Source organism: Octopus sinensis, linkage group LG4 (assembly GCF_006345805.1).
Source record: "Octopus sinensis linkage group LG4, ASM634580v1, whole genome shotgun sequence".
Taxonomy (NCBI): domain Eukaryota; kingdom Metazoa; phylum Mollusca; class Cephalopoda; order Octopoda; family Octopodidae; genus Octopus; species Octopus sinensis.
Genome location: NC_043000.1, coordinates 66,423,526 through 66,448,356, shown reverse-complemented (window position 1 = coordinate 66,448,356; position 24,831 = coordinate 66,423,526). Strand labels below are relative to the sequence as shown.

General features: G+C 36.9%; 1 protein-coding gene across 1 annotated transcript; it reads right to left on the bottom strand.

Annotated features, from left to right (window-relative positions):
• Positions 1–1,335: 1,335 nt before the first annotated feature.
• Positions 1,336–24,006, bottom strand: LOC115210401 (serine/threonine-protein kinase 40). Its single transcript, XM_029778998.2, has 9 exons — positions 23,823–24,006; positions 17,822–18,013; positions 17,432–17,517; positions 13,687–13,821; positions 11,371–11,607; positions 9,069–9,237; positions 5,842–5,986; positions 3,879–3,998; positions 1,336–1,722 (listed from the first exon to the last, which is right to left on the bottom strand). Exons 2-9 carry the CDS (start codon positions 17,973–17,975, stop codon positions 1,425–1,427), a joined length of 1,344 nt encoding a protein of 447 aa, XP_029634858.1. The 5' UTR covers positions 17,976–18,013; positions 23,823–24,006; the 3' UTR covers positions 1,336–1,424.
• Between the last annotated feature and the right edge of the window lie 825 nt (positions 24,007–24,831).

Here is a 24,831-nt window from a genome sequence, read left to right as displayed (position 1 = left end):
TTGTTTGACCCATGCAAGTATGTAAAGGTGGACATTAAAATGATGATGATGATAATAATACATCTAACACCACACATACTTGTGTGAAAATATCTTTGAGAAAAAGTGTTCTTTAGTTCCAATCTTCTGTGAAAACCGGTCTGGCCATGGGAAAATATTACCTTACTTAGAAACAGGTAAAGTCTGCCTCCACAAGTTCCATGGTTTATTCAGTTTTCATTTCAAGTAACCAAAAAAAGTTCTCTAATTTTACAGCAAGACTAAGTACATAAAAATATTATTCTATATAAAAACCATGCCACAACAGACAACAATGCAGTCCTCTGGCTTGCCAGCTCCCATCAAACTGTCCAACCAATGCCAGCATGGAAAATGGATGTTAAATGATGATGATATTTGTTTGTTGAGAGAAATAGAGAGAGTACTTGCTGATGATGAAACTAACAAAAAAGCTTCTACCATGGCCGCTTGATCTGCAAGAAATAGCAATCAAATCTCCACCAAATCATGTTTTACAGTCTTAAAGCATCATGATCTTTACTCTCTGACATCTGCTTTTTATATTAGCACGGGTTGATCAGGTTACAATCTGAGTTCTTATTTAGAATCACTGCCCTCCTGTATATATATATATAAATATATATGTGTGTGTGTGTGAGAGAGAGTGTATGCATGCAAACACGAAATGGGATTGGTATAGTTTCCATCTGCCAAATTCACATACAAGGCATTGGTTAGCGAAGACTACAATGGAAGTCATTTAATCTGAAGCTACGTTAAGAAGGAAACTTCTTAACTACACAGCCAGTTAAGACAGCAAGGCAATGAATAGCTTGGAAAATTGTATATACACACACAGTCACATATAGTATTTGTTTTGATGTCCACTTTTCCATACTAGCATCAAATAGAATTCATCAGTGAGGCAGATTTTCTACAGCCAGATACCTTTCCTGTTGCCAAACCTCACCAGTTTTCTGGCAATGTAATACTTCCCTATTGCAGCTGTAGAAACCATACCAAAGCAGGTACTGGAGCTCAATGCAGTCCTCCAGTTCATGGGTTCCTATTAAAATGTTCAACCCATGCCAGCATGGAAAACAGATAATGATCATGAGAAAATATTATCTTGCTTGGAAACAAAAGAGGGTCAGTGACAGGAAGTGCCTCTGACTACAGAAATATTTGTCTCAATGAATTCTGTTTGACCCATGCAAGTATGGAAAGATAGACATTAAAATGATGATAATAATACATCTAACACCACACATATTTGTGCAAAAATATCTTTGAGGAAAAATAAGAGAAAGTAAATATCAATAACAACACATGCAGTTTGGTTGTGTATAAAATATTTTCTAAAAACTAAGTATTTATTTTGTTTCGTTTGGGTAAATTAAATAGGACAGGTTTCCAAAAATGGTTCATATAGATTGATAATGACGGAATGGCACATAAGCATCAAAAGCAGAATGAGATTCTGGGCTAGTAGACTGGTTAGTTAAATTATTTAATCGATTAAGTCTATGATGCATATTTTCAGGCACTGATGTTGGCTTCCAATTTACATCTACAGTTGGCTTTTGTGATTTCTTAAGTTCTGGGTCAGTTCCATTTGAAGAATTTGTCGAATTGTCTAAACTCACATCTGGCTCTTTTGATTCTTCATCATCAATATCAGGCACTGTATGAAAAGGCAAAGCACGACTGGACATTGCTCTCCTGAAAATAACACATTTATGAAGCATTAAGAACAGAAAAGGAGACATTTCAAGTAATTAGAAAAAAAAGTGGGTAGTACATATTAACTGAAAATAGCTGTGAAAATTCTCTTAAATGATTACAATAATCCAGTTATCTACCATTAAAGTAGCTCTCATAAATCTGTTTCCATCAGTCATGTTCAAACTACAGTCTCTTCCACATAATTATCAGTTGACTAGTTCTGGACTGCTATTTCTAGCTGGTTGGGCCACCATAGAGAGACTTTCTCATTGGTTTGTGAATTGCATGTATTATTCCAGTAGAAAAGGTATCAAATGGGAGCAATCATAATTCAAAAACTTATAATTTCCTTTTAGTTTATTTACTTCTCTACAAACAGCATACCTGAATTATTATCTATCCACAACCTATATTTGTACTCATCCTTAGTGATGAGTTTGACCCACACAACTTTCCATTTTACCCATTACATCTCTACAACTTCCTCAATTCTACTACCATTTGTTCTTACATTCCTACTCACTGAATATCCCAGGACCAGTTAACTTAGAAATAAAAACAGTAGAATTGCTCCATAGCAAATTGCTCCCATTTGATACCTTTTCTACTGGAATAATACATGCAATTTAAATAACTCAGCCACTAATCTTACTCAGTATTTTACCATACGGTCTATCAAGAATATCATGACTATCCATATATTATAACTCTAGAAAATATCTGCAAATACTACTATATTAGTTGGAGGGATGCAGTTATCGACCCCAAGAAAATAGTACAATGTCAGTAACAGGATCTAATTGAAAAGTCATTTTTCATCACTTAATCTTTGAAACCAGTCTGAAGTTATAATGTTCAATGTTATTTGTTTAGACTGTAGTTAATTCTGACTGAGCAGACCAATATTCAAAGGTATTCCCATGAGCATTGAGTATCTAGGATCACACTACCTAATGTGTCCACCCTGTTTCAAAATGAATGCAATTAAAGGGGAATCAGGCTTCAGTGGAAACTAGATTTAAATGTGCATTGAATTAAAGTAGCTTTTGTTTTCTGTTAGAGAAGTGAGAGATTCAATTTCAAATTTGCACAAAACTAAATGACTACAGTATTCAGTTTCAGTAGTCAAGCTTCTGTGTTCAAATCTCACCCAAATTGTTTTTTCATTTCACAAGTCTCAGCTTGGTCACTCAAACTGTTGAAAATAGAGCCAAATCTCCTGTGTGTCATACCTTGCTATCTTAAAACAAGAAGGATGCATTGGCTAATGTAGAGGAAGATACAAAACACCTGAATAAAATGGAAGATGTTCATGGCTGAAAACTGCTTTTGATCATAGATCAGGCTTGACCAAGGGAGACCTGTAGCTAAATAACAACCGTTGCTTTTTATCTTCAGGGTTTGATAAAAATAAGTACTGGTAGTAAACTGATTTAATCTACATTAATTGGTATATACGAATTCCAACTATTTCCTAAAGAAGAAATCATTCTTGATGTGAAAAAAATTCTTTCGTACAAATCATGTTACATAATGCATTGAAGATAATAAATCTAATCTATCATTCGTCGTTTAACGTCCGCTTTCCATGCTAGCATGGGTTGGACGATTTGACTGAGGGCTGGCAAACCAGATGGCTGCACCAGGCTTCAATCTTGATCTGGCAGAGTTTCTACAGCTGGATGCCCTTCCTAACGCCAATCACTCCGAGAGTGTAGTGGATGCTTTTATGTGCCACCGGCATGGGGCCAGTCAGGCGGTACTGGCAACAACCTCGCTCGAATCTTTTACACATGCCACCGGCACAGGTGCCAGTAAGGCAATACTGGTAAGGATCACGCTCAAATGGTGTCTTTTACGTGCCACCGACACAGAGGCCAGATGGCCACTCTGGCAACGATCACACTCGGATGGTGCTCTTAATACCCTACTAGCATGGGGCTCGAGTGCCAGTAAGGCGATGCTCGGCCTTTTGGCTAAGATCAAAGTGTAATAAATCTAATCTAATTTTGTCAAAAATAAATATCAAAGTTAAAAGCAAAGAAAGATAACAATGAGACAACTGACATGTAGCTGACATTTTAAAAATTATATTTAAAATTTTAACAATGTCAATATACTAATTACAAGAATTAAGAGATTTAGTAACTTACCAATTGGCTATAATAACAGCCAACGTATCAAGAACTTCTGTAGCTGCAAGTCTTGTATTGGGGTCAAGAATTAAAAGTTTCCTTATCACTAAAATTGTGTCTTGAGATATATTGTTGTCCCTTGGTGAAAAATAAAAGCAAAATAATGTCAAAAATATGGGCAATATATAGTGAGAGTTTCAAATTGCTTAACTCTTTTTTTCTTTTCTTAAAATTGTAAAAAAAAATTTTTATAAATATTGAAACTAAAATAAGAACTTATTGCTGCACACCTAAAATAAATTATATTCTACTCCAAACTCAATATTTATCATTTTATTAGTAGTATTTCTTCTGTCAACTTACAGTAGACACAAAGTGTTTCAAACTTCATAACTTGTTACTTTTCACAGGAATACTATGGCCATTGGAGTTTAATACCCCTATCCATCCTTAAAGTTAAAGCAGATGAAGATTCATTTGGGCTTCCTAGCCAGTGTCTTGTTTGAAGAAATCTAGTAGGCTCCAATATCAACTGAGTAAATTAAATCTAGTACTACACTGACACTTTATTTTATCAAGCTCAGAAAAATCAAAGGCAAAGTTGACATGTAATTTTATGCATACTTACACACACATAAATGAAGGTGCTAGTGAATATATGTATCGACAAGCCTATATATTTGATCCCTCTCTCTGATGGGGTAATCATGCATCTCCTCTACAACAAGACACCTATATCTGTCCCTCTGTCATACTCTAACCTTACATCACTTGGCACAAATTCACCTCCCCCAATACTCCACCTCTCAAAGGATCCGTGTCTTGTGATTTACTTGGTGACCATGCCAGTGCTGCTGCCATGTAAAAAGCATCCAGTCCACACTGTAAATTGGTTGTATTAGGAAGGGCTTCCAGTTATTAAAAACCATGCCAAAACAGACCTCGTCAGTGCTGGTGCCAGTCTATTCTGTAAGGTGGTTGGTGTTAGGAAGGGCATCTAGCTGTAAAAACCATGCCAAAACAAACAATGAAGCCTGTTGCAGTCTCCTACTTTGCTAGCTCCTGTCAAACTGTCCAACCCATGCCAGCATGGAAAATGGGTGTTATATGATGATGACACACACATATATATACAAGTTGCTTGTTTCATGTTCATTTTCCCAAAGTGGTATAACTCTGACAAACATATTATTGAGGCATTGTTGTACAGGCATATGTCCTTCTTGGCCCTAATCCTTACCTGTTTTGCAAGTAAGGGGTCTCTTATTTCAGATATTTTCAAACAAAAAGCAAGCAGATGATTTATTGACAGAAGTGATAAAAGCAACACCACTTGTAGTGACTTTCACAGAGCATACAAGTAAACAAACAATCAGGCACATATATACATAGATATATATCTACATGAAGGCCTTATTTTAGTTTCCATCTACCAAATTCACTTACATGGTTTTGGTCAGTCAGGGTCTATAAACCCTTAATATCTGTGCAGGTGGCACGTAAAAAACACCCACTACACTCGCGGAGTGGTTGGCGTTAGGAAGGGCATCCAGCCGTAGAAACACTGCCAGATCTGACTGGGCCTGACGAAGCCTTCCAGCTTCACAGACCCCAGTTGACCCGTCCAACCCATGCTAGCATGGAAAGCGGACGCTAAATGATGATGATGATGATGATCAACACACCTTTAAAACTACTGATGTTAACATATTTTTAATACTGCTAATAATACTGCTAATATCAAGTATCAAGTTTCTTAGATAAAATTTTTTGATATAATCTATTCAATTTTCTCTGCCCTTCCACGTTTCTCAATGTTAGTCTCCAAATACACTGCACTCTTAACTCATCTCAATTCTGCTCTACTCATATTAACAATTAACCAGTATTAATCTCTTTTTGTAGCTTAAGAAATCTTCATGTTCAAAAGTCAAAAGATCAAGTATAAAACATAGAGGAAATGTGAACAATCATCTCTTACGATGGTATACTATATTCAGCTACTTTAATCTTTCGAAATAATTCTTGAGGTGCACTGTCATAGAATGGGAACTGTCCATAAATCATAGTGAATAGAACTACTCCAAGAGCCCACATATCACTTGGTTTTCCTAAATACGGTTTACCTGAAAATATAGTGGAAAAAAGAAAAATTACACATGGCGCTCCAACATGGCCACAGCCTTTGGGCTAAAACATAAAAGAATAAAAAAAAGTACAATAACAACTTACAGCATTAGATCTGAAAATTATTACCACTTTAACCCTTTCACTGTGAAATTAAATTTCATGGTTATTCCAATAATGATGCTAAATAACTACCATAAAGTACAATTTGTATTTTCTGCAAGCCACATTGCCTCAATAAACTTGACATATCTCAACAGGAAAGTTTCAAACATGACATTCCTCAATTAAAGATAGGTTGGTATATAAAACTGCTTCCTGCCGTTTAGGATAATTTTCAGTGGATATATCTACTTTCCACAGTAAAAGGGTTAATATTTCAAACCATGTAAACAAAAGAATTTCATATATCATTATCATCATTTAATGTCCATTTTCCTGTGCTGGCATGAATTGGACTATTATAATAGAAAAAATAAAACTGGTAAAAAATAAACTATTTGAGTTTATAAGCTATAACTGAATTCATGGTCCAAACTGATTTGGATCTGTCCAGAGTCGTGGATCCCAAAATGACAAATACCAGATACCCTCTCACTAAAATACTGGGGAAATGTTTTACTCTCACCTTCATTAATGAGAATGCAAAATAGAGTTTGCTTCCATATAACTGTCTTTTCTTTATCATGATGTTGGGCAAGTTTCAAAAGTCATCTTAATTTTATTTAACATGGCAATTTGTTCACCCTTTTTTTAATCCTCATCACCATCATTTAACATCTGTTTTCCGTGCTGGCATGTGTTGGATGGCTTGACAGGAACTGACAAGGTCAGGGGACGCACCAGGTTCCATAGTCTGTTTTGGCTTGACTTCTATGACTGGATGCCCTTCTTAATGCTAACTGCTTCACTGAGTGTAATGGGTGCTTTTTATGTGGCACTAGCACCAGTGCTTTTTACATGGCACCAGCATCTACACTAATGCTTTTTTGTGGCACCTTGGTTTTAGGATCTACATTCTGTTGTGGTGCACAGGTCACAAACCCCACCAATGAAAAACACTGGTCTAAAGACACTGCTCTAGTTTTATAATGAGCTGAGTGATCACATAAATGGTAATAGTTATTACAGTTATTCATCTATCTGACACACAATATTAGGATAAAATATATTAAAAATGATCATTACTAACCAACTCTGTATAACTTACATTGATTTATATAACATTTAAATATGTTTGGTTAACAATGCAGGACATTCTTTTTGTATAGATACAAACCTGATTAAATTAGTAAACACTTGTAATCTGTGGCTTATTAACTCACCATCATTACCAACATCCTGCAACCTTTTCTTATAACCCTCATCAATTAATGTTTTCGATACTAAACTGCCCTGGCTCTATGATATAAACTTCCTGTTTATTTAAATTAAAACCTTCTATTGAAATTTCAAGTTAATTTATGTTGCAAATACCAGCTTAATAATGACAAAGTTATCTTACTGAATTCTCCATTATTTTCAAAATTAATTGAACAAAGACTGTATTTCAACAGAACTATGTTAACAAACAGTTTAAGCATCAACTTTCCATAGTGATATGAAATCAATTCAAAATGAATGACTTAATATATCTGTAAGCAATAACTTGGCTGAGAATTGGATTCATAGAATTCAATATTCAAAGAAGAGAATAGGTTTAAATAATATGTACTTTAGTTTACATCCAACCAACATGTTCTGTTCTTTTCAATGGCTGTGTGAGAAAGAGAAAATATATTTTGCTCTTGTTCAGACTTAAAGTAATCGAATACTGATAATTTGACATTTAGAGAAAATTTTATTGTAAAAATAATGTAATAAGGATAATGAATATTCATTTAGTCTTTTATTGGTTTCAATCATTGGACTGTGGCTAGGCAGGGCACCATTTTAAGGGTTCAGTCAATCGCATTAACCCCAGTACTTATTTCAGTCTATCATTTTATCTGAGCTACAGGATATAAAAGTATACAACATAAAAGACAGCAGTTTTTTTTAGACCATTGTAAGCACACACACACACACACAATGAATTTCTGCATAGTTTCCATCTACCAAATTCTAAACACAAGGTATTAGTGAATCTAAGGCTACAGTAAGAGACACTTGCCTATGGTGCTAAGAAATAGGATCAAATCCAAAATCACATAGTTGTGAAACAAACTTGTTAACCTCAAAGACATATTTGCATCTATAGACAGCAAGCTAGTCATTTCAAAACAGAGGTTCTAAATATAAATGGCTTTAGAAAGAGAACACAATATGTTGTTAATGCCTAATATAATTAGTTTTCTCTGTAGGATAATTTTGAAACTAATTAATTTAAACAGAGATAATATTTCTGAAGTGTTGGAATAATAAATAGTTTTACACAATCCACATCAAAACATATATCATATTGTATACCAACAAATTTAATTGAAAAGTTGCAGTTGAGTAAAACAGAAGCCAAACAATACCATAATTAATTATAATTTAATTAGACAAACAGAAAGGCAAACACTAAATATGTAATTTTTGAGTATTTGCTTAATGTTACTAAGACAATGGACCACAATGGTATCGTGATTTTAAGTCGGCTAACAGAAAATCAGCAATGCCTATTGTGATTTTGAACAAGAAACAGTTGACAAGTTCTTGTATTTAGTAGATAAAATGTGTTAGGAAGGATACTAGTGATAGCACAATGTGTCTTCTTTCTAAGATTCCTGCCGAGAGTAGATCAGAGAAAAGTAGATCTTACAGGACAAGACAGCTAAGCAGACAGAAAGGGAAAAGGAGAATGTCAGGAGGCACATAATCCATGCTAGCATGAAAACGTGGGTGTGAAAGGTATGTTAATGAGATATATATGTTTCCACTAGTTCATTAACTTTATCGCTAATTTAATTGCCTTTCACCAAGTTTCAAAGTTTTTCTTTTAATATCAGTTATTATTTCTTTCTTTTGTAGACTGCAATCCATTATCACTTAATTATGAATTTTCATTATAATCAATTAATAAACAATAGCAATTAGCATTTAATAAATTTTACTTACCACTCAACACATCAGGGCTTATATAAGCAGGACTTCCTCGCTGATCTTTTAACAAATCTTTTTCGGACACCAAGTGTTTTCCAAGACAAAAGTTAGTGATAGTAACTCTTCTTGATCGTTTGTTCAACACTATGTTTCCAAGTTTTAAATCACGATGGACGATATTTTTCTGAGAAGAATCATGGAATAATAAGTAAAATTATGAAAATATTTATAGTGCGATACAAGCATTTCAAATATAATTCTATATTAACTTTATTAAAAACATCTAATTTGTGTATAACTGTAAAACTGAAAAGGTACAAGCCTGTTTAATCATCACTAAAAAAAGAAAGTTATTAAAATCCAATCAAAATAACTTGTTCACTAATTAGCTGATAATTTTTTTTCTTGTAACTTTTATGAAGCTTAAAAAGGAAATTTATAATTTAAATATAGTGCAATTTATTATTTCTACTTTCTCTTTAAGATAAAGTACAGGGAAATAAACTTATAAATAATAATAATAATAATAATAATAATAATAATAATAATTGTGTACAGTGCTCAGGTGCACTACAACTCATCTAAAGTGTATATATAATCAGGTGTAGTTTCGACGGATTTCGGGAAGCATGAGGGCCTTAAAGGATGCAGTGTCATGGCAGTCAACAACTGATGCAGGCAGTTTATTCCACGCTTCAGCAACCCTGAGCGTGAAAAAATGTTTCCGAAAGTCATGGGAGCTGTGTTGTTTTCTGACTTTGTAGGCATGTCCACATGTGTTAGACACATGGAGATCAAAAAGGTGTTCAGTGTTGTTGTTGGTGAGGTGGTTGATAACCTTTGGGTGTTTACCAAGTCCGTCGCCAGACGCCGGAGCTTCAGTGAATCCATGCCCAGGGAACAAGGCGCTCAGAATATGGTAGGTGTCTGATGGAGGGTATGCGTTGGTTGCACGTCTCTGGACAGATTCCAGGAGGTCAATGTTCTGAGCAAGATAGGGATTCCAAACTGATGATGCGAATTCCAAGTGTGGTCGTACCATAGCTGTATACAGTTTTAAATAGATGGCTGGAGAGTGGCTAACAAAAGTCTTGCTGAGTGATGCCAAGACACCCTCGGCCTTCTTGACAATTTTAGAGATATGCTTTGTCCAACGCAAATCACTGCTGACAGTGATGCCTAGGTCACGCTCGCATAAGGATTTCTTGATATCAGTGTTGTGGAGGGAGTATGTGGACGCAGGGTTTTTTCTCCCAAAATGCATGGTGGTACACTTGTCCACAGCCAGTTTCAGTTGCCAGTCTGTGATCCATTGCTGCATTGTGTCTAGGTCTGATTGCAGGAAAGAGTTGTAGACATCAGGATCAGTCCTCTTGATTTCAAGGTACAGCTTGATGTCGTCTGCATATTTCAATACTGTGGCATTCTTTAAATTGGCATCTATGTCATTAATTATGCCACAAACAAGAGGGGACCAAGGACAGATCCCTGTGGTACACCCGATGACATCTCATATGGTGTAGAGTGCTGTCCTAGAACTGTGACTACCTCCTTTCGGCTGAGGATGAAGGATTTCAACCAGTTAAAAAGGTCATCCCCCACACCCATTGCAGAGAGTTTCACCATAAGCCTTTTGTGTGGCACAGAGTTGAAAGCCTTAGCAAAGTCAAGGTAGACAACATCCACCCATGAGCCACTGTCAGTGATCTGAGTAATGTCTCAAGGAACTCGACAAGCTGGTCACTGCAGCTGGAGTTAGGGACAAATCCATATTGTGAGGGTCGGATAAGACTGTGAGAGCTCCAGAAGTTCCAGAGTGTTTCTCTGACACACGATTCCATCAGTTTTGCAATACAGCTAGTGAGACTGACTGGGCGATAGTTGACAGGTGATGTGCGGTCACCCTTTTTGAACAGAGGAATGACACTGGCAGTTTTCCACTGCTCCGGAGTAGCACCATTGTTGAGACATTGTGAACTCAGTATCAACAAAAATAAAACATTGTTTTTTAGTATCAATAATAGTTCAATACCATTATTGATATTAAATAAAATAATCTTAGTAGAAACAGAAGATTGAATATTTCTAAGTCATACTCTTTTAATAATTAATAGGAATACTGTTATTTATAATAATATCTTTTGGATATACTTCATTCAAAGGGCCTCTAAATCTAGTGAAATTATTACAAAAAAGAGGCAAAAGGGAGATTATATTTTTGGTATCAGAAAAATCTAATTAAAGAAAATATTAAAAAATTTAAGCTACTTTTGCATGCTGTACCTTAAGATCATTAGTTAAAAAAAGAAAAACATACTTTGTGTAAACTTTCAACAATTCTCACGATATCAGCAAAAATTATGACAGCTTCTTTTTCACTAAGTTTCTTCTCTTTGATCACATAATGCTGAAGATTTATGAGATCAGATGTTTTACTACTAAAATCGTGGGGAATAAGACAATCTAAAACTAAACAGAGACGATTGCGGATTCTTCCAGTATATTCAATACAGCCATTGGAGTTCAGAGTATCCTTTTCTTCATGTGCTTGGTCCTATTAATATAAAACATTATAAAATATTTACATGGTGGAAGAGTTACAACAGCCATTTAAAATACACACGTTAACAATTATATTCACTTTCACTTTAGTTTTGTGATAGTACTGCATATTATAAAGTGTTGAAAAATGTTGTCACAATCTACAACCTGACACAGTTCTGCTGCATTATAAAATATATATCTGCCATATACACTAAATACATTAGATCTCTTTCTATAACACTAATTCATATTTCAATTGTATGGTAAGAAGCTTGCTTCCCAACCACATGGTTCCAAGTTCAATCCAAGTGTTTGGCACCTTGGGCAAGTGTTCTACTATAGTCTTAGGCCAACCAGAGCCTTGTAAGTGGATTTGGTAGATGGAAACTAAAAGACTCTTGTAGTTTATCTATATGTGTGTGTGTGTGTGATTGTGTGTGTCTTCATATCTGTGTATTCACATCCCTGTAATTTAACAGTTCAGCAGAAGAGACTGATAGAATAAGTAGCAGGCTTAACTAAAAGATTAGTACTGGGATTGATTCATTTGACTAAAATTCTTCAGCATGGTCACAGTCTAATGAATGAAACAATTAAAAAAAAAAACAGAAAACATTAGGCAACAGTATAAATAATCCAAATGCAGATCTATGTATTTGAGATATTTGGTCCCAGTTCTTTTTATAACATACAAATTTTGTAAACAATAGTACTGTTGGTTATAGCTTCCAAGTGGGTTTAATTCAGACAAAAGAAAATATCACTCAACAACAATAACAACTACAATGATAATAATGATGAAATAAGTACATATATAACAAATCTTCCTTTGTACTACTAAAGAAAATGGCTAACAGTATTGGCTTTGTGGTCATCACATCTTGTGAAAGCACATTGTCACTAAACAAAGTGTGATAACTAAACTGAATTGTTTTATTGTTGTTTAATCCCAAGTTAGTCTTATTCCTACAATCAAAGGCTCTACAGCCATGACCATTTGGTCTCTGAGTATCATCATCATCATCATTCATTTAGCGTCCGTTTTCCATGCTAGCATGGGTTGGACGGTTCAACTGGGGTCTGGGGAGCCCGAAGACTGCACCAGGCCAGTCAAATCTGGCAGTGTTTCTACAGCTGGATGCCCTTCCTAACGCCAACCACTCCGAGAGTGTAGTGGGTGATTTTATGTGCCACCGACACAGGTGCCAGACGAGGCTGGCGAACGGCCACGCTCGGATGGTGTTTTTTATGTGCCACCGACACAGGTGCCAGACAAGGCTGGCAGACGGCCACGCTCGGATGGTGTTTTTATGTGCCACCGACACAGGTGCCAGATGAGGCTGGCGAACGGCCACGATCGGATGGTGTTTGTTACGTGCCCACAGCACGGAGGCCAGTCGATGCGGTACTGGCTACGGCCACGTTCGGATGGTTTTCTTGTGTGCCACCAGCACTGGTACCACAAAGATACAAATTCCATAGGAACAATATATTGTCCAGCATATCTTTCTTCAAATTGGTAGGGTGTGATTTGGAGATTTGATTGCTATTTCTAGCAAGTCAAGCAATCACAGATGCTTTCTCAGTAAAGATAAAAGGTTCAGACAAAGTCCCTTGTCTGATGGATAAAATGATTAAAGAGAGAGAGAGAGAGTGTGCGTGTGTGTGTGTGTGTGTGGTGTGTGTGTGTGTGTGTGTGGTGTGTGTGTGTGTGTGTGTGTGTGTGTGTGCCCATATCCCACCACCTCTTGACAACTAGTGTTGGTTTGTAATTTAGCAGTTCAGAGAAAGAAACTGATAGAATAAGCACCGGTCTTTAAAAAATAAGTACTGGGGTCAATTCACTTGACTAAAAGCCCTTCAAGACGGAGCCCCAGCATGGCTACAATCAAATGACTGAAACAAGTAAAAAAAAATAAAATAAAAATTAAATCTAAAAAAAAAAATGAAATAAATATAACAGCAAAAGACACATTTATATACTTCAATAATAAGACAGTGACATCCTTTCCTGGAGACAATGTTATAACAGTTACATTCAGAAGACATGGGATAAAGATACTTAAAAATAAAATTAATCAATACTAACTTTGAACAATCCATGATGATGTACAACACCATCTTGGTTGTGTAGTAGTGAAAGCAGTGAATATTCTGTATGCATTAACATTTTACCTTGATGGTCATCTTGGTTAGCATGCTCTGAATCTTCCATTGTTAATATCTACAACAACAATCAACAGAACATTGTGAAATATTACAGGTATTTAAAATTATTTTTTCATCATAATTTTTCATAGGTTCCCCATACTTAGAAGAATTAAAATAATAGCAAGACACAGCAACCTCTTTCTATAAGTATACAGAAGTATAAGGAAGCATTTATATACACTGCTCTGAAGCTTAACAAATTACATACCTAATACATCTGAACATCAGTAAACCCTTTAAATTTTTCAAAACACTTCAAATTTAATTGCAGTTTCTTATTCTAGTGTATCATGTTTTGATAGTTTAGAAAGACCTTAATATCCTGAATAACACTCTTTTATTCATTTCAGTCATTTGAATGTGGCCATGCTGGAGCACTGCCTTTAGTCGAACAAATCAACCCTAGGACTTATTCTTTGTCAGCCTAGTACTTATTCTATCGGTCTTTTTGCCAAACCACTAAGTGATGGGGATGTAAATAAGCCACCATCGGTTGTCAAGCAATGGTGGGGGGACAAACACAGACACACACATACATACATACACATTGTTGTTTAATCCCAAGTTAGTCTTATTCCTACAATCAAAGGCTCTACAGCCATGACCATTTCGTCTTTGAGTATCAGGAACAATATGTTGACCAGCATATCTTTCTTCAAAGAGGAGTCTATGCTGGATGTGTTGAAACAATTGTTGTGATTAATAATATATTCTCGTATATTCCATCTTCTGTCTTTTATTTGTTAGTCATATATATACACACACATGACGGGCTTCTTTCAGTTTCCATCTACCAAATCCACTCACAAGGCTTTGGTTGGCCCGAGGCAATAGTAGAAGACACTTGCACAAGGTGCCAAACAGTGGGACTGAACCTGGAACCATGTGGCTGGTAAGCAAGCTATTTACCACACAGCCACTCTTCATCATAATTTTAACATTTGTTTTTCCAATGCTTATGTTGGTCAGACAGAATTTGTAGAGGTAGATTTTGCTACATCCAGATGCCTTTTTTATCACAAACCCTCACCCATTTCCTTGTGAGGTAATATTTTGCCTTGACCAGACATGTTTTTATGAAAGATTGGAAATGAAGGACACTGGTTGTATGACAGTGACATTCATTTACAATACTCACAAAGTCAAGGAAAAGAGACAATAACACACATTTACATGATGGATTTCTTTCAGCTTGTATTTGCCAAATTCACTCACAAGGCTTTGGTCAGTCTGGCACTATAGTAGAAGACACTTGCCCAAGGTGCCATGCAGTGGGAGTGAACCAGACACCATGTGGTTGGGAAGCAAACATTCTACCACACAGTCATGCCAACGAAAACATGTGCAAAAATATATAAAACCTTTATTCCTTACATATCCTGACATATGGTACTAATTATATACGTACAGTGAACAAAAATCTTTATTATTCACTAAAGCAATATATACATTCTTTGCATGGAAGGCTAAAAGACTTGCTGAACTAATATTGGTTTCAAATTTTAATAGAAGGCCAGTAGTTTCAGAGAGGGGGCAAGTCAATTATATTGACCCCAGTGCTCAACTGGTACTTAATTTATCAACCCTGAAAGGATGAAAAGCAAAGTCAACCTCAATGGGATTTGAACTCAGAATGTTAGAGACAGACAAAATGCCGCTAAGCATATTGCCCAGCATGGTAATGATTCTGCGAGCTTGCCGCCTTACTTAGAAACTAACATTATCAACAATAGTATAATCATATAGAATTTTCTATGTCTATAAGCTCCATTACAACTTGGGAACCACACTAGACATTTTTTTTCTAGCTTTAGAGTTGTATTTGTATGGTGAATAATTTGATCTGAGATCCTGTGATGAAACTGAAACAATTACATCAGGAAAGACAACTGTAAGCATTTTAAACACACATATGCCATTATATTAATTTCTGTAGTTTATTTTATATCAAATACTATATAATTTCTTTTCAAAAGGTTTTACTGTACAACTTCATCAATGTGATACAGTGACTAAGATGCATGATAAAACTTTTTGAGTTAGGTAAATGGTGATAAATGAAAACCTTTCAGCATGTGTGTTGCCACCTCTCCTTTCCACAATTTTTATGAACTGGATTGACATGCACAGCCATTTTGGAAATAGCATCGCAATCAGTGGGTGTAGGATTTGTCAGCTGTTATTTGCAGATGACATGCTGCTACTTGGCTCATCAGGAGCTGATAGCTGGCATACACTGAATGGATTTGCTGCTGAGTGCTGCAAAGCAAGGATAAAAATTAGCGTTGTGAAGACTGAGACACTGGATCTCTCATGAAAATCTTTGCAGTGCATTGTGCATATTAATGGAACATCACTGAGACAAATGGAGAATTTTAAGCATCTTAGAGCGGTATTCATGAGAGATGCAAAGCAGGAGGTTGAACTGGATGCTAGAATTGCAGTAATGAGCCAGCTCCTGCATTTAATCCTTTGTAGTGTCTTTTCGACACTGTTATGTCCTTCTTTGAACTCACTGTATATGTCACTTTATAACATAGACTTATAACAAGGTGATAACAATACAAATATAAATCAGAAACAACATGTGACAAACAATCTCTTCTCAATGACATATGACTGTTTTCACAAAGCACCTGCACACACCACACTGTCCTTCACTGATAGTGTGCATATGCCTTTATACGGTTTAAGACAGTTGACTTGCTATCCCACAGAGGAGTAAGAATTTCACCACAACATCCTTAAAAGAAGAGAGGTTGGTAAAAAAGCAAAACTCACTATTTTAAATTTGATTTTTGTACCTATCCTCACCTGTGGTCACGAATGTTGGGTAATAACCAAAAGAGAGATATCACAAATACATATAGCTGAAATGAGAGTACCTCAGAAGGTTCTCTGGAATAACATTACTTGACAAGGTGAGTAGCTCAGAGATCAGGGAGTCTCTCCACGTTGAGCCACTACTTTGCATCGAGAGATCACAGCTCCAGTACTATGGACATGTGATTAAAATGTCTGGCATAGATCACTTCTTTGTTCTGCTTGCTGTCTAATCCATTGACCATGGCTGCTTGGTGATTAAGACATGTTGTTTTGTATTGGGTAAAGACTGCATTCCTCCATCAACCTCATTTGATGCTGTACCATGCTTTTGTACTCAATAGAAAATAGGATTTCTATATTTTTATCTGCTATTTACTATTGTAGAAAAGATTTAATAATAGAGTATTATAGTACATAACAATGTCATAAGAAAGAATCACAAGACAGACTCTTCTAGTCAAGCCAACTGGTAGGAGACCAAGGAGTAAATCGAGAACAAGATAGTGGGATAGTATACCTTATCTCAGTTGGTTATGGTTGAGAATCCAACTGGAAAAGACTAATGATAGAACCCTATAGAAAAGGGGCCTAAGGACTCTACCTCTATGACCCTCCCAGAAATAAGCAGAAAAGCTGGATGAATGGATGAAGTCCCAAATCTTTAAGGACTTTAATAAGGTTACCTAATTTTATACAGAATAATAGTTTAATAAATTTAATGGTATTTATTTCCAGGGTTTTATTTTGTGTTTATGGTTGAAATTTTTATCTCCAAACATTGAAATCAATGAGCTTACCTTTAAGGTATAAAATTCATTTGTGCCTTCTTTTCTTGCAAGACACTGAACAATGCTTCGAACTGGAGATGAACCTAGCCGAGGTCCTGTAATAAAACCATGATTAACGTAGCAAGAAATGAACAGATTCAACTACTATTTAAGCAATTTTATATAAAATGGAAAAAAAAAAACAAAACAAATAAAAACCAGTGAGAAATTTTTGTGTTATAATTCAAGAACTAACATAACATGATCTGATTGATTTCTAGCTAATACAAAGACACAAATTATACTGACCTCAGTTCTTGACTAGTATTATTCTGCCATGCCTGTGTCTGCTATTCTATGAAATACAGAAAATAAAGACTTCTGACAGGTCCAACAAATACATAATAAATAATAACATACCTAACAAATAAGGACCAGCTCGTTTAACTCCTCTTCTTGAAGTTGGCAATGGTTTATGGACTTCACATGGAGATGCTTTAGAAATCTCAAAGGCATGCTTGTTGTTTTTACGTTTTGCTACATTATCACTTTCTCCCACACTTCTTCTCTTCATTTTAGCATTCAATGGCAGGAATTTTTACAGACTGTTAACTGTGTAATATGAACAGATAAAAAAAAATGGAGAAAATTAGTCAAGACATTAGTAAAGGACATACATAGATAAAACCTGGACTGTATAAAAAATTAAACATGCAATTGGAAGATTCTTACAGAAGACAAAATCAACCTCAAGTAGAAATGCCAATCATATACTTCAAATTATATCTAAGCTTATCAGTGCATACAAAAATTTTTTCCAGGAAACCGACAAGCCACCTGGTCAACTACCGAGCGGGCCGGCATACTAGCCAAATCGACTACATCCTTGCCAGAAAGAGGGAAAGATGGCTGCTTATAAATGCCAAAACCTTCCCAGGTGAAGAATGTACCCCACAACATAGACTGGTAGTTAGTGACTTTAGGATCAGGACTAAGAGGACGACTAGAAGACGACCAACATGGAGAAGAAGGGTCTGGAAGACAGAGATTTAGAGACATGTTACTTGAAGCCTTTGACGAAATAGAAGGGGGTATAGCTACACATGGGGTAGAAGACAACTGGACGCTTCTAAGGGACAACCTGCTGAAAGCCACTGACCAGATCTGTGGCTGGTGCAAAGTCCCCTTAAGACCCAAAATAACGTGGTGGTGGAACAATATTGTTGACAGGGCTATTAGACAAAAGAAACAGGCTTGGAAGGACTGGAAGAACGGTGTATCAGACTGCCAGAAGGGACACTAGGAGGCAGGTGTATTTAGCCAGAGGGGAAGCAGATAAGAAAAAATTTGCCAATGTTCTGCACCGTGAGGATGAAAGACTTGAGGTATTTCGTGTTGCAAGACAGTGTGTGAGAGAGAATCGTGACATGGTAGGAGAGAAATGTGTTCGCAAGGACGATGGTTCACTTGCGCTAAATGAGGATACAAAGAGAGAGGTTTGGAGACGCCACTATGAAAGGTTGCTGAATGAGGAAAATGAATGGGATAAAGAGAGTCTGCCGAATGTCGACCCAACAGAGGGACCAGCAATCCGAGTTGACAGTTCCTTAGTAGTTAAGGCAATTGCAAGCATGAAAACAGGGAAAGCCCCAGGCCCATCAGGAATTACTGCAGAGATGCTCAAAATATCTGGTAGTGTCGGCTATAGCCTAGTCACCTGTATAGTTAACCAGGTGATACACGAAGGAGTCATACCCAATGACTGGTGTAGCAGCATAATAGTCAACTGCTACAAAGGTAAAGGTGACGCCCTAGATACAAATAACTACAGGGGTATCAAGCTGCTGCATCAGGTAATGAAGGTTACGGAGAGGGTTATAGCCCAACTAATTAGAGAGAGAGTTAGCTTAGATGAGATGCAGTTTGGGTTCGTGCCAGGGAAAAGTACTACTGATGCTGTATTCCTGGTAAGACAGCTGCAGGAGAAATACCTAGCCAAAGATAAGCCCCTGTACCTGGCTTTTGTTGACATGGAGAAAGCCTTTGACAGGGTCCCCCGATCCCTTATCTGGTGGTCAATGAGGAAACTAGGGATAGATGAATGGTTAGTGAGAGCTGTGCAAGCCATGTACAGAGACGCTGCTAGTAAGGTGAGGGTTGGCAACAAGTACAGTGAAGAATTCCGGGTAGAGGTTGGGGTCCATCAAGATTCAGTCCTCAGTCCCCTCCTATTTATCATAGTCCTCCAGGCAATAACGGAGGAATTCAAGACAGGATGCCCCTGGGAGCTCCTCTATGCTGATGACCTTGCTCTAATTGCTGAGTCACTATCAGAACTGGAGGAGAAGTTTCAGGTGTGGAAGCAAGGTTTAGAATCGAAGGGCCTTAGAATCAACCTAGCCAAAACCAAAGTCCTAATAAGTAGGAAGGTAGACCAATCACAAACGCCTTCAGGTAGATAGCCCTGCTCGATCTGTAAAAAAGGTGTAGGTAGAAACTCTATATGGTGCACCAAGTGTAAGCTATGGACACATAAGAGGTGCAACAATGTCAAAGAAAGGCTAACTAGGAAAATAGTTTTTGTCTGTGGCAGATGCTCAGAAGCAATAAACACTGAAAATGTGCAGAGACCAACTTCTACCACGTTCCAGGGAGAAAAACTAGAAGTAGTTGATAGCTTCCGCTACCTAGGTGACCAAGTCAGTAGCGGGGGTGGGCGTGCTAAAAGTGTAACTGCTAGAGTAAGAATAGCCTGGGCAAAGTTTAGAGAGCTCTTACCCCTGCTGGTGACAAAAGGCCTCTCGCTCAGAGTAAAAGGCAGACTGTATGATGCATGTGTACGTACAGCCATGCTACATGGTAGTGAAACATGGGCTGTGACTGCTGAGGATATGCGTAAGCTCGCAAGAAATGAAGCCAGTATGCTCCGATGGATGTGTAATGTCAGTGTTCATAATCGACAGAGTGTAAGTACCTTGAGAGAAAAGTTGGACCTAAGAAGCATCAGTTGTGGTGTGCGAGAGAGATGTTTGCGCTGGTATGGTCATGTGACGAGAATGGCTGAAGATAGTTGTGTGCAAAAGTGCCACACCCTAGCAGTTGAGGGAACCTGTGGAAGAGGTAGACCCAGGAAAACCTGGGACGAGGTGGTGAAGTACGACCTTCAAACTTTAGGTCTCACCAAGGAAATGACTAGAGACCGAGACCTATGGAAGTATGCTGTGCGTTAGAAGACCCGGCAAGACTAGTGAGACCATAACCCATGGCCTCTACCTGGTATGTAGCCAGTCGACTTATACATACCTTTCCTTCTTGGGACACAAAACTCCACTTGTGAAGACCCGTTGAGGCAAGTGAAAATCAAAATCAAAATCAAATCAAATCAAATCAGATATCAGAAAGCAGAACCAAAATCGAAGTCGATCAACATCAATGGAAATTGCAGCTGTGATACCAGTGCCGGTGACAAGTAAGCGAACCATCCGATCGTGGCCGTGGCCAGTGCCGCCCCGACTGGCCTCCGTGCCGGTGGCACGTAAAAAGCTCCATCCGTTCATGGCCGTTGCCAGCCTCGCCTGGCCCCCATGCCGGTGGCACGTAAAAGCACCATCCGTTCGTGGCCGTTGCCAGCCTCGCGTGGCCCCCGTGCCGGAGGCACGTAAAAAGCACCATCCGTCCGTGGCCGTTTGCCAGCTCCATCTGGCACCTGTGCGGGTGGCACGTAAAAAGCACCCACTACACTCACGGAGTGGTTGGCGTTAGGAAGGGCATTCAGCTGTAGAAACACTGCCAGATCAGACTGGGCCTGATGCAGCCTTCTGGCTTCACAGACCCCAGTTGAACTGTCCAATCCATGCTGTCCAATCCATGAACTGTCCAATCCATGATGATGATGATGATTGAAAAATAATTTTGGCAAAACACCGGAAACTTTAATGTAGCTAAAACAGTCCAGTTTTGAAAACAAATGCTAAAATGAACTGACATTTTAAAAGTTGACAAAAATGTGCCAAGTTTCAAGACAGCCAAAGACTGTATGGCTCTCCTACTTGACAGTAAAACTTCAGGATATCTTAATCTCAAGCCACTAGCTGCTTATCATTCTGGGGCACTAGTCACAGTAAAGGCTACTCTAAATCTTATGTTACATGGCAATGTAGTAATATTAAAATTGGCTAAGTCAGGTTTCTGCATGGCTATCAAAGGATATTTTTAGAACTTACAAATTAAAACCTTGCTTTATCCAAGTTAGGTGGGTAATGAGAGCAATGCTCCAGAAACAAGAAATAAACCAACTTTGGAATTAGGGAAATGCTCTGTAAATTACCCACCTAACTGAGATAACCTGACAGATAATGTTCAAAGTAGCGCTTCTGCATTCAAACCCAACCAGCTTCATTCAGCCTTTAGACCAAACGGTTATTGCTATATTTGAAGCCTACTTACTATGGTACATTTTAAAGCAAAATATTTACTAGAAGATTGCTGGGTTGGCACCTAAGTTAAATTTAATGAAATGGAGAAAACGTGGTGGAGTTACATAAATCACACGATCAAGAAATATCAAGAAGTAAGGTGCTGAAGAAGATGAAGATGGCCAATATGAGGATGCAGAATCACAACTTTAACATCTAAAGATTTGTCCAAAGCTTTCTAGTTTTTAAATAAGGTTATAAACATTTTCATTGTAAAAGATCCTCAGTATGAAAAATTGATGAGGTTCTGATCAGAGCACACAATATAACTGGCTGCAACGTTTTCCTTTCTTTCTGCGACCTTTAACCATATCTTCGACAATTTTCCCGATTTCTAGATTTTCAAAGTGGAGGATAATAATTTTGTAAAAAAAAAAATACGGAAAAAAAAAATTATTTCATGCTTTTAAAATTATGCTCCCATTCTTACTAAATTTTCAGTTTTTTAACAGCTGTGAACTGTATGTTTGAAAAGAAACGAACAATAAGATTCTGCCCCCCCCCCCCCAAAAAAAAGGGATTTTATAAATTACAAAATAATGTTCGAAACTAGATATGAATGAATTAAGCTTTATCTCGCACAGCAGTCCACACCTTATGAAAGCTTCTTTCGTTTTCTAGGAAAAAGTACGACGCGTATGTAAACATGCGTAACACTCATATCGTTACATTTTAATTTTTCATACAAATTTTCTGAGAGTAGAGAATCTCTTAGTGAAACGTTAATAGACTTGTTTCTTGACTTACTTGGCGCGGATAAAGACAGAATGTTGCAATAGCATATTTCTGAATGGTTTTCATATCGCAAATATGTTTTCCTTATGCACATCTGTCATTTGCCTCGAGCCCTGCAGATGTACGATATTATGCTTTTCGATTTACAATTATGAAAATTATGTTAAAATTTGGAAAAACTTTGTTTGGCAGAATCGCATTTTCTAAAATCCAAATCCAAAAATGCTTCGGAAAAGTCCACCAAAGGAAAAATTGGGTGGTAAAAACAAATGAAATTTTGTTTTTCTTCCGTACTCGACAGAGTTGCCGAAAATAATAACCTGATAAGAACCCCACCTTCTTGTTTATATCATCGAGTCTATGGTAAAACTGGTTTCGTCTTACTTTCTCACACTTCTCAAGAACCTATCAACAACTCTAACAAATTCAATGATCATCGCTGAACATCACCCCGTGTATTCGTCACAACAGCAAATTTACAGAAACAGTTTTAAATTCGGGCTCGCCTACTGTTATCGCCATATGAATGAATCACACGTATTTCATTCTTATTGAAATAAATATGTAATAAATAACCTTCCCCCCCCCCCCCGAAAAACTATTAACGATGCGCACAGAACTCGTGTCAGTCAATTAGTATTTTCTTGAATCACTCCTTACGTAACACTAAGTGTTGTTGTATATGTCATGAGTCGATTCTAGTTGTCAAAATGACTTATGGTTAATAAGGTATAGCTGGCGTGCATACACAAGTATGCCCTTCTCCTATCGACTTTACTTCCTCATAACTTTCAGAAAGATGGATATTTTTTTAATGTTTTGGCATCGGTATTGGTATAGAGAGTGTCAGTATGAGGAGACGCCGTCATTCACCCTCTTTTTCTATGTCATGAGAGAAGGTTGTGTGGGTGAATGACGTCGTATACCGATATCGAAGGATTGCCCCGCGATGAAATTAAATAATTTAGTGCTTGATCACGTACGTCGGAAACAAAGCCGACAGTGTCACAATTCTTTATGAATTAGAGTAGAGTATGAACATGCTATGTACTTATTAATTATATTCTTTTTGAAAAACCTTTAAAAGCAAATAATTACGTAGTAGGAAATGGAAAGTTAAAAGTTTTGTGAAAAGTAATGAAAACTTAAAAAGCTTCATGAAACAATAATAGCGCATAATAGTTAATTAGTTAGTTCAACAATATACATACTGAAGTGAACGTAGCAATGTTGTGAGTATCAACAGGGGAGTAAATATTGTAACGATTCATACTGATCGATTGCATCTTGAATATAAATAGATTTCTAAATATTGTTGATGTTTTGGATAATTAATGTTTGCTGTTGGGTGAATTGATCATGTGATCTAAAATACTCGGTGAAAGGAAATTGTTTTCGACGTTTCAATAACGTCCAGGAAAGTCAAAGAAAATTGAAAAATAAATTCGTACACCGTGATACGAAGTGAGTTGTGATATTTCGGATAGGATCCTTCGAATTTTGTTAAATTTCTTCCAACTACTTGAAGTGTCTCAAATTTTCAGCAGATTTTTTTTTAAATGTAATTTTGCATACTGCTTTATTATTAATTTCTAGGGAAAAAATTTTCTAAAATGAATGCGATCGTCATCAGCATGTAAAACTATATCAAAACTATTTTTTTCTAAAATTAATCTGGTGAAAATTTGAAATGGTTTCAAATGGTTGGAAAAATTTAATAACATCCTATCCTTCTGTGAAGATAAGAATTCTGAACCGAATTGAACTTATGAAACAATAATTAAGGTCGAGCGAAATAACGCATTCTGCTAAAACTTAAATACTTTTTATGATGTGATATCCTTTGTAGAAAAGAAATTAAAAAGCAATTGAATATTTATGTTCATTTATTTAAAGTCAGTTCCGTAAAAGTCTACTGAAATTGGTCCAAGTCGAAGTTTTAAGTCTCCGACTTTTTGAGAAATAATATTCGACTTTCCTAGATTAGTAAACAAATTTACTGGGTGAACTTTATGCAACTGACGTTCGGTTAGTGGACACAAAGGTAGATTAAGTTGCAACTTTCGTTTAAAAAAATGTTTGGGTAAATGTTTAAATCAGGGGTCTCCAAAGTGGTCGATATCGACCCCCTGGGATCGATGGGACTATTCAAGGGGTTGATAAATGCTCATCTACTTAATTATTATTATTATTTATTTCCTTGTACATGCCCAGGGATCG

Coding starts and splice junctions, on each gene's coding strand:
- LOC115210401 (XM_029778998.2), bottom strand. CDS start 17,975: ATGAAGAGAAGAAGTGTGGGAGAAAGTGATAATGTAGCAAAACGTAAA. Junction 3,999..5,841: donor GCTGAATATAGTATACCATC/GTAAGAGATGAT, acceptor TTTTTCACCAAG/GGACAACAATATATCTCAAG. Junction 1,723..3,878: donor GCTGTTATTATAGCCAATTG/GTAAGTTACTAA, acceptor TGTTATTTTCAG/GAGAGCAATGTCCAGTCGTG.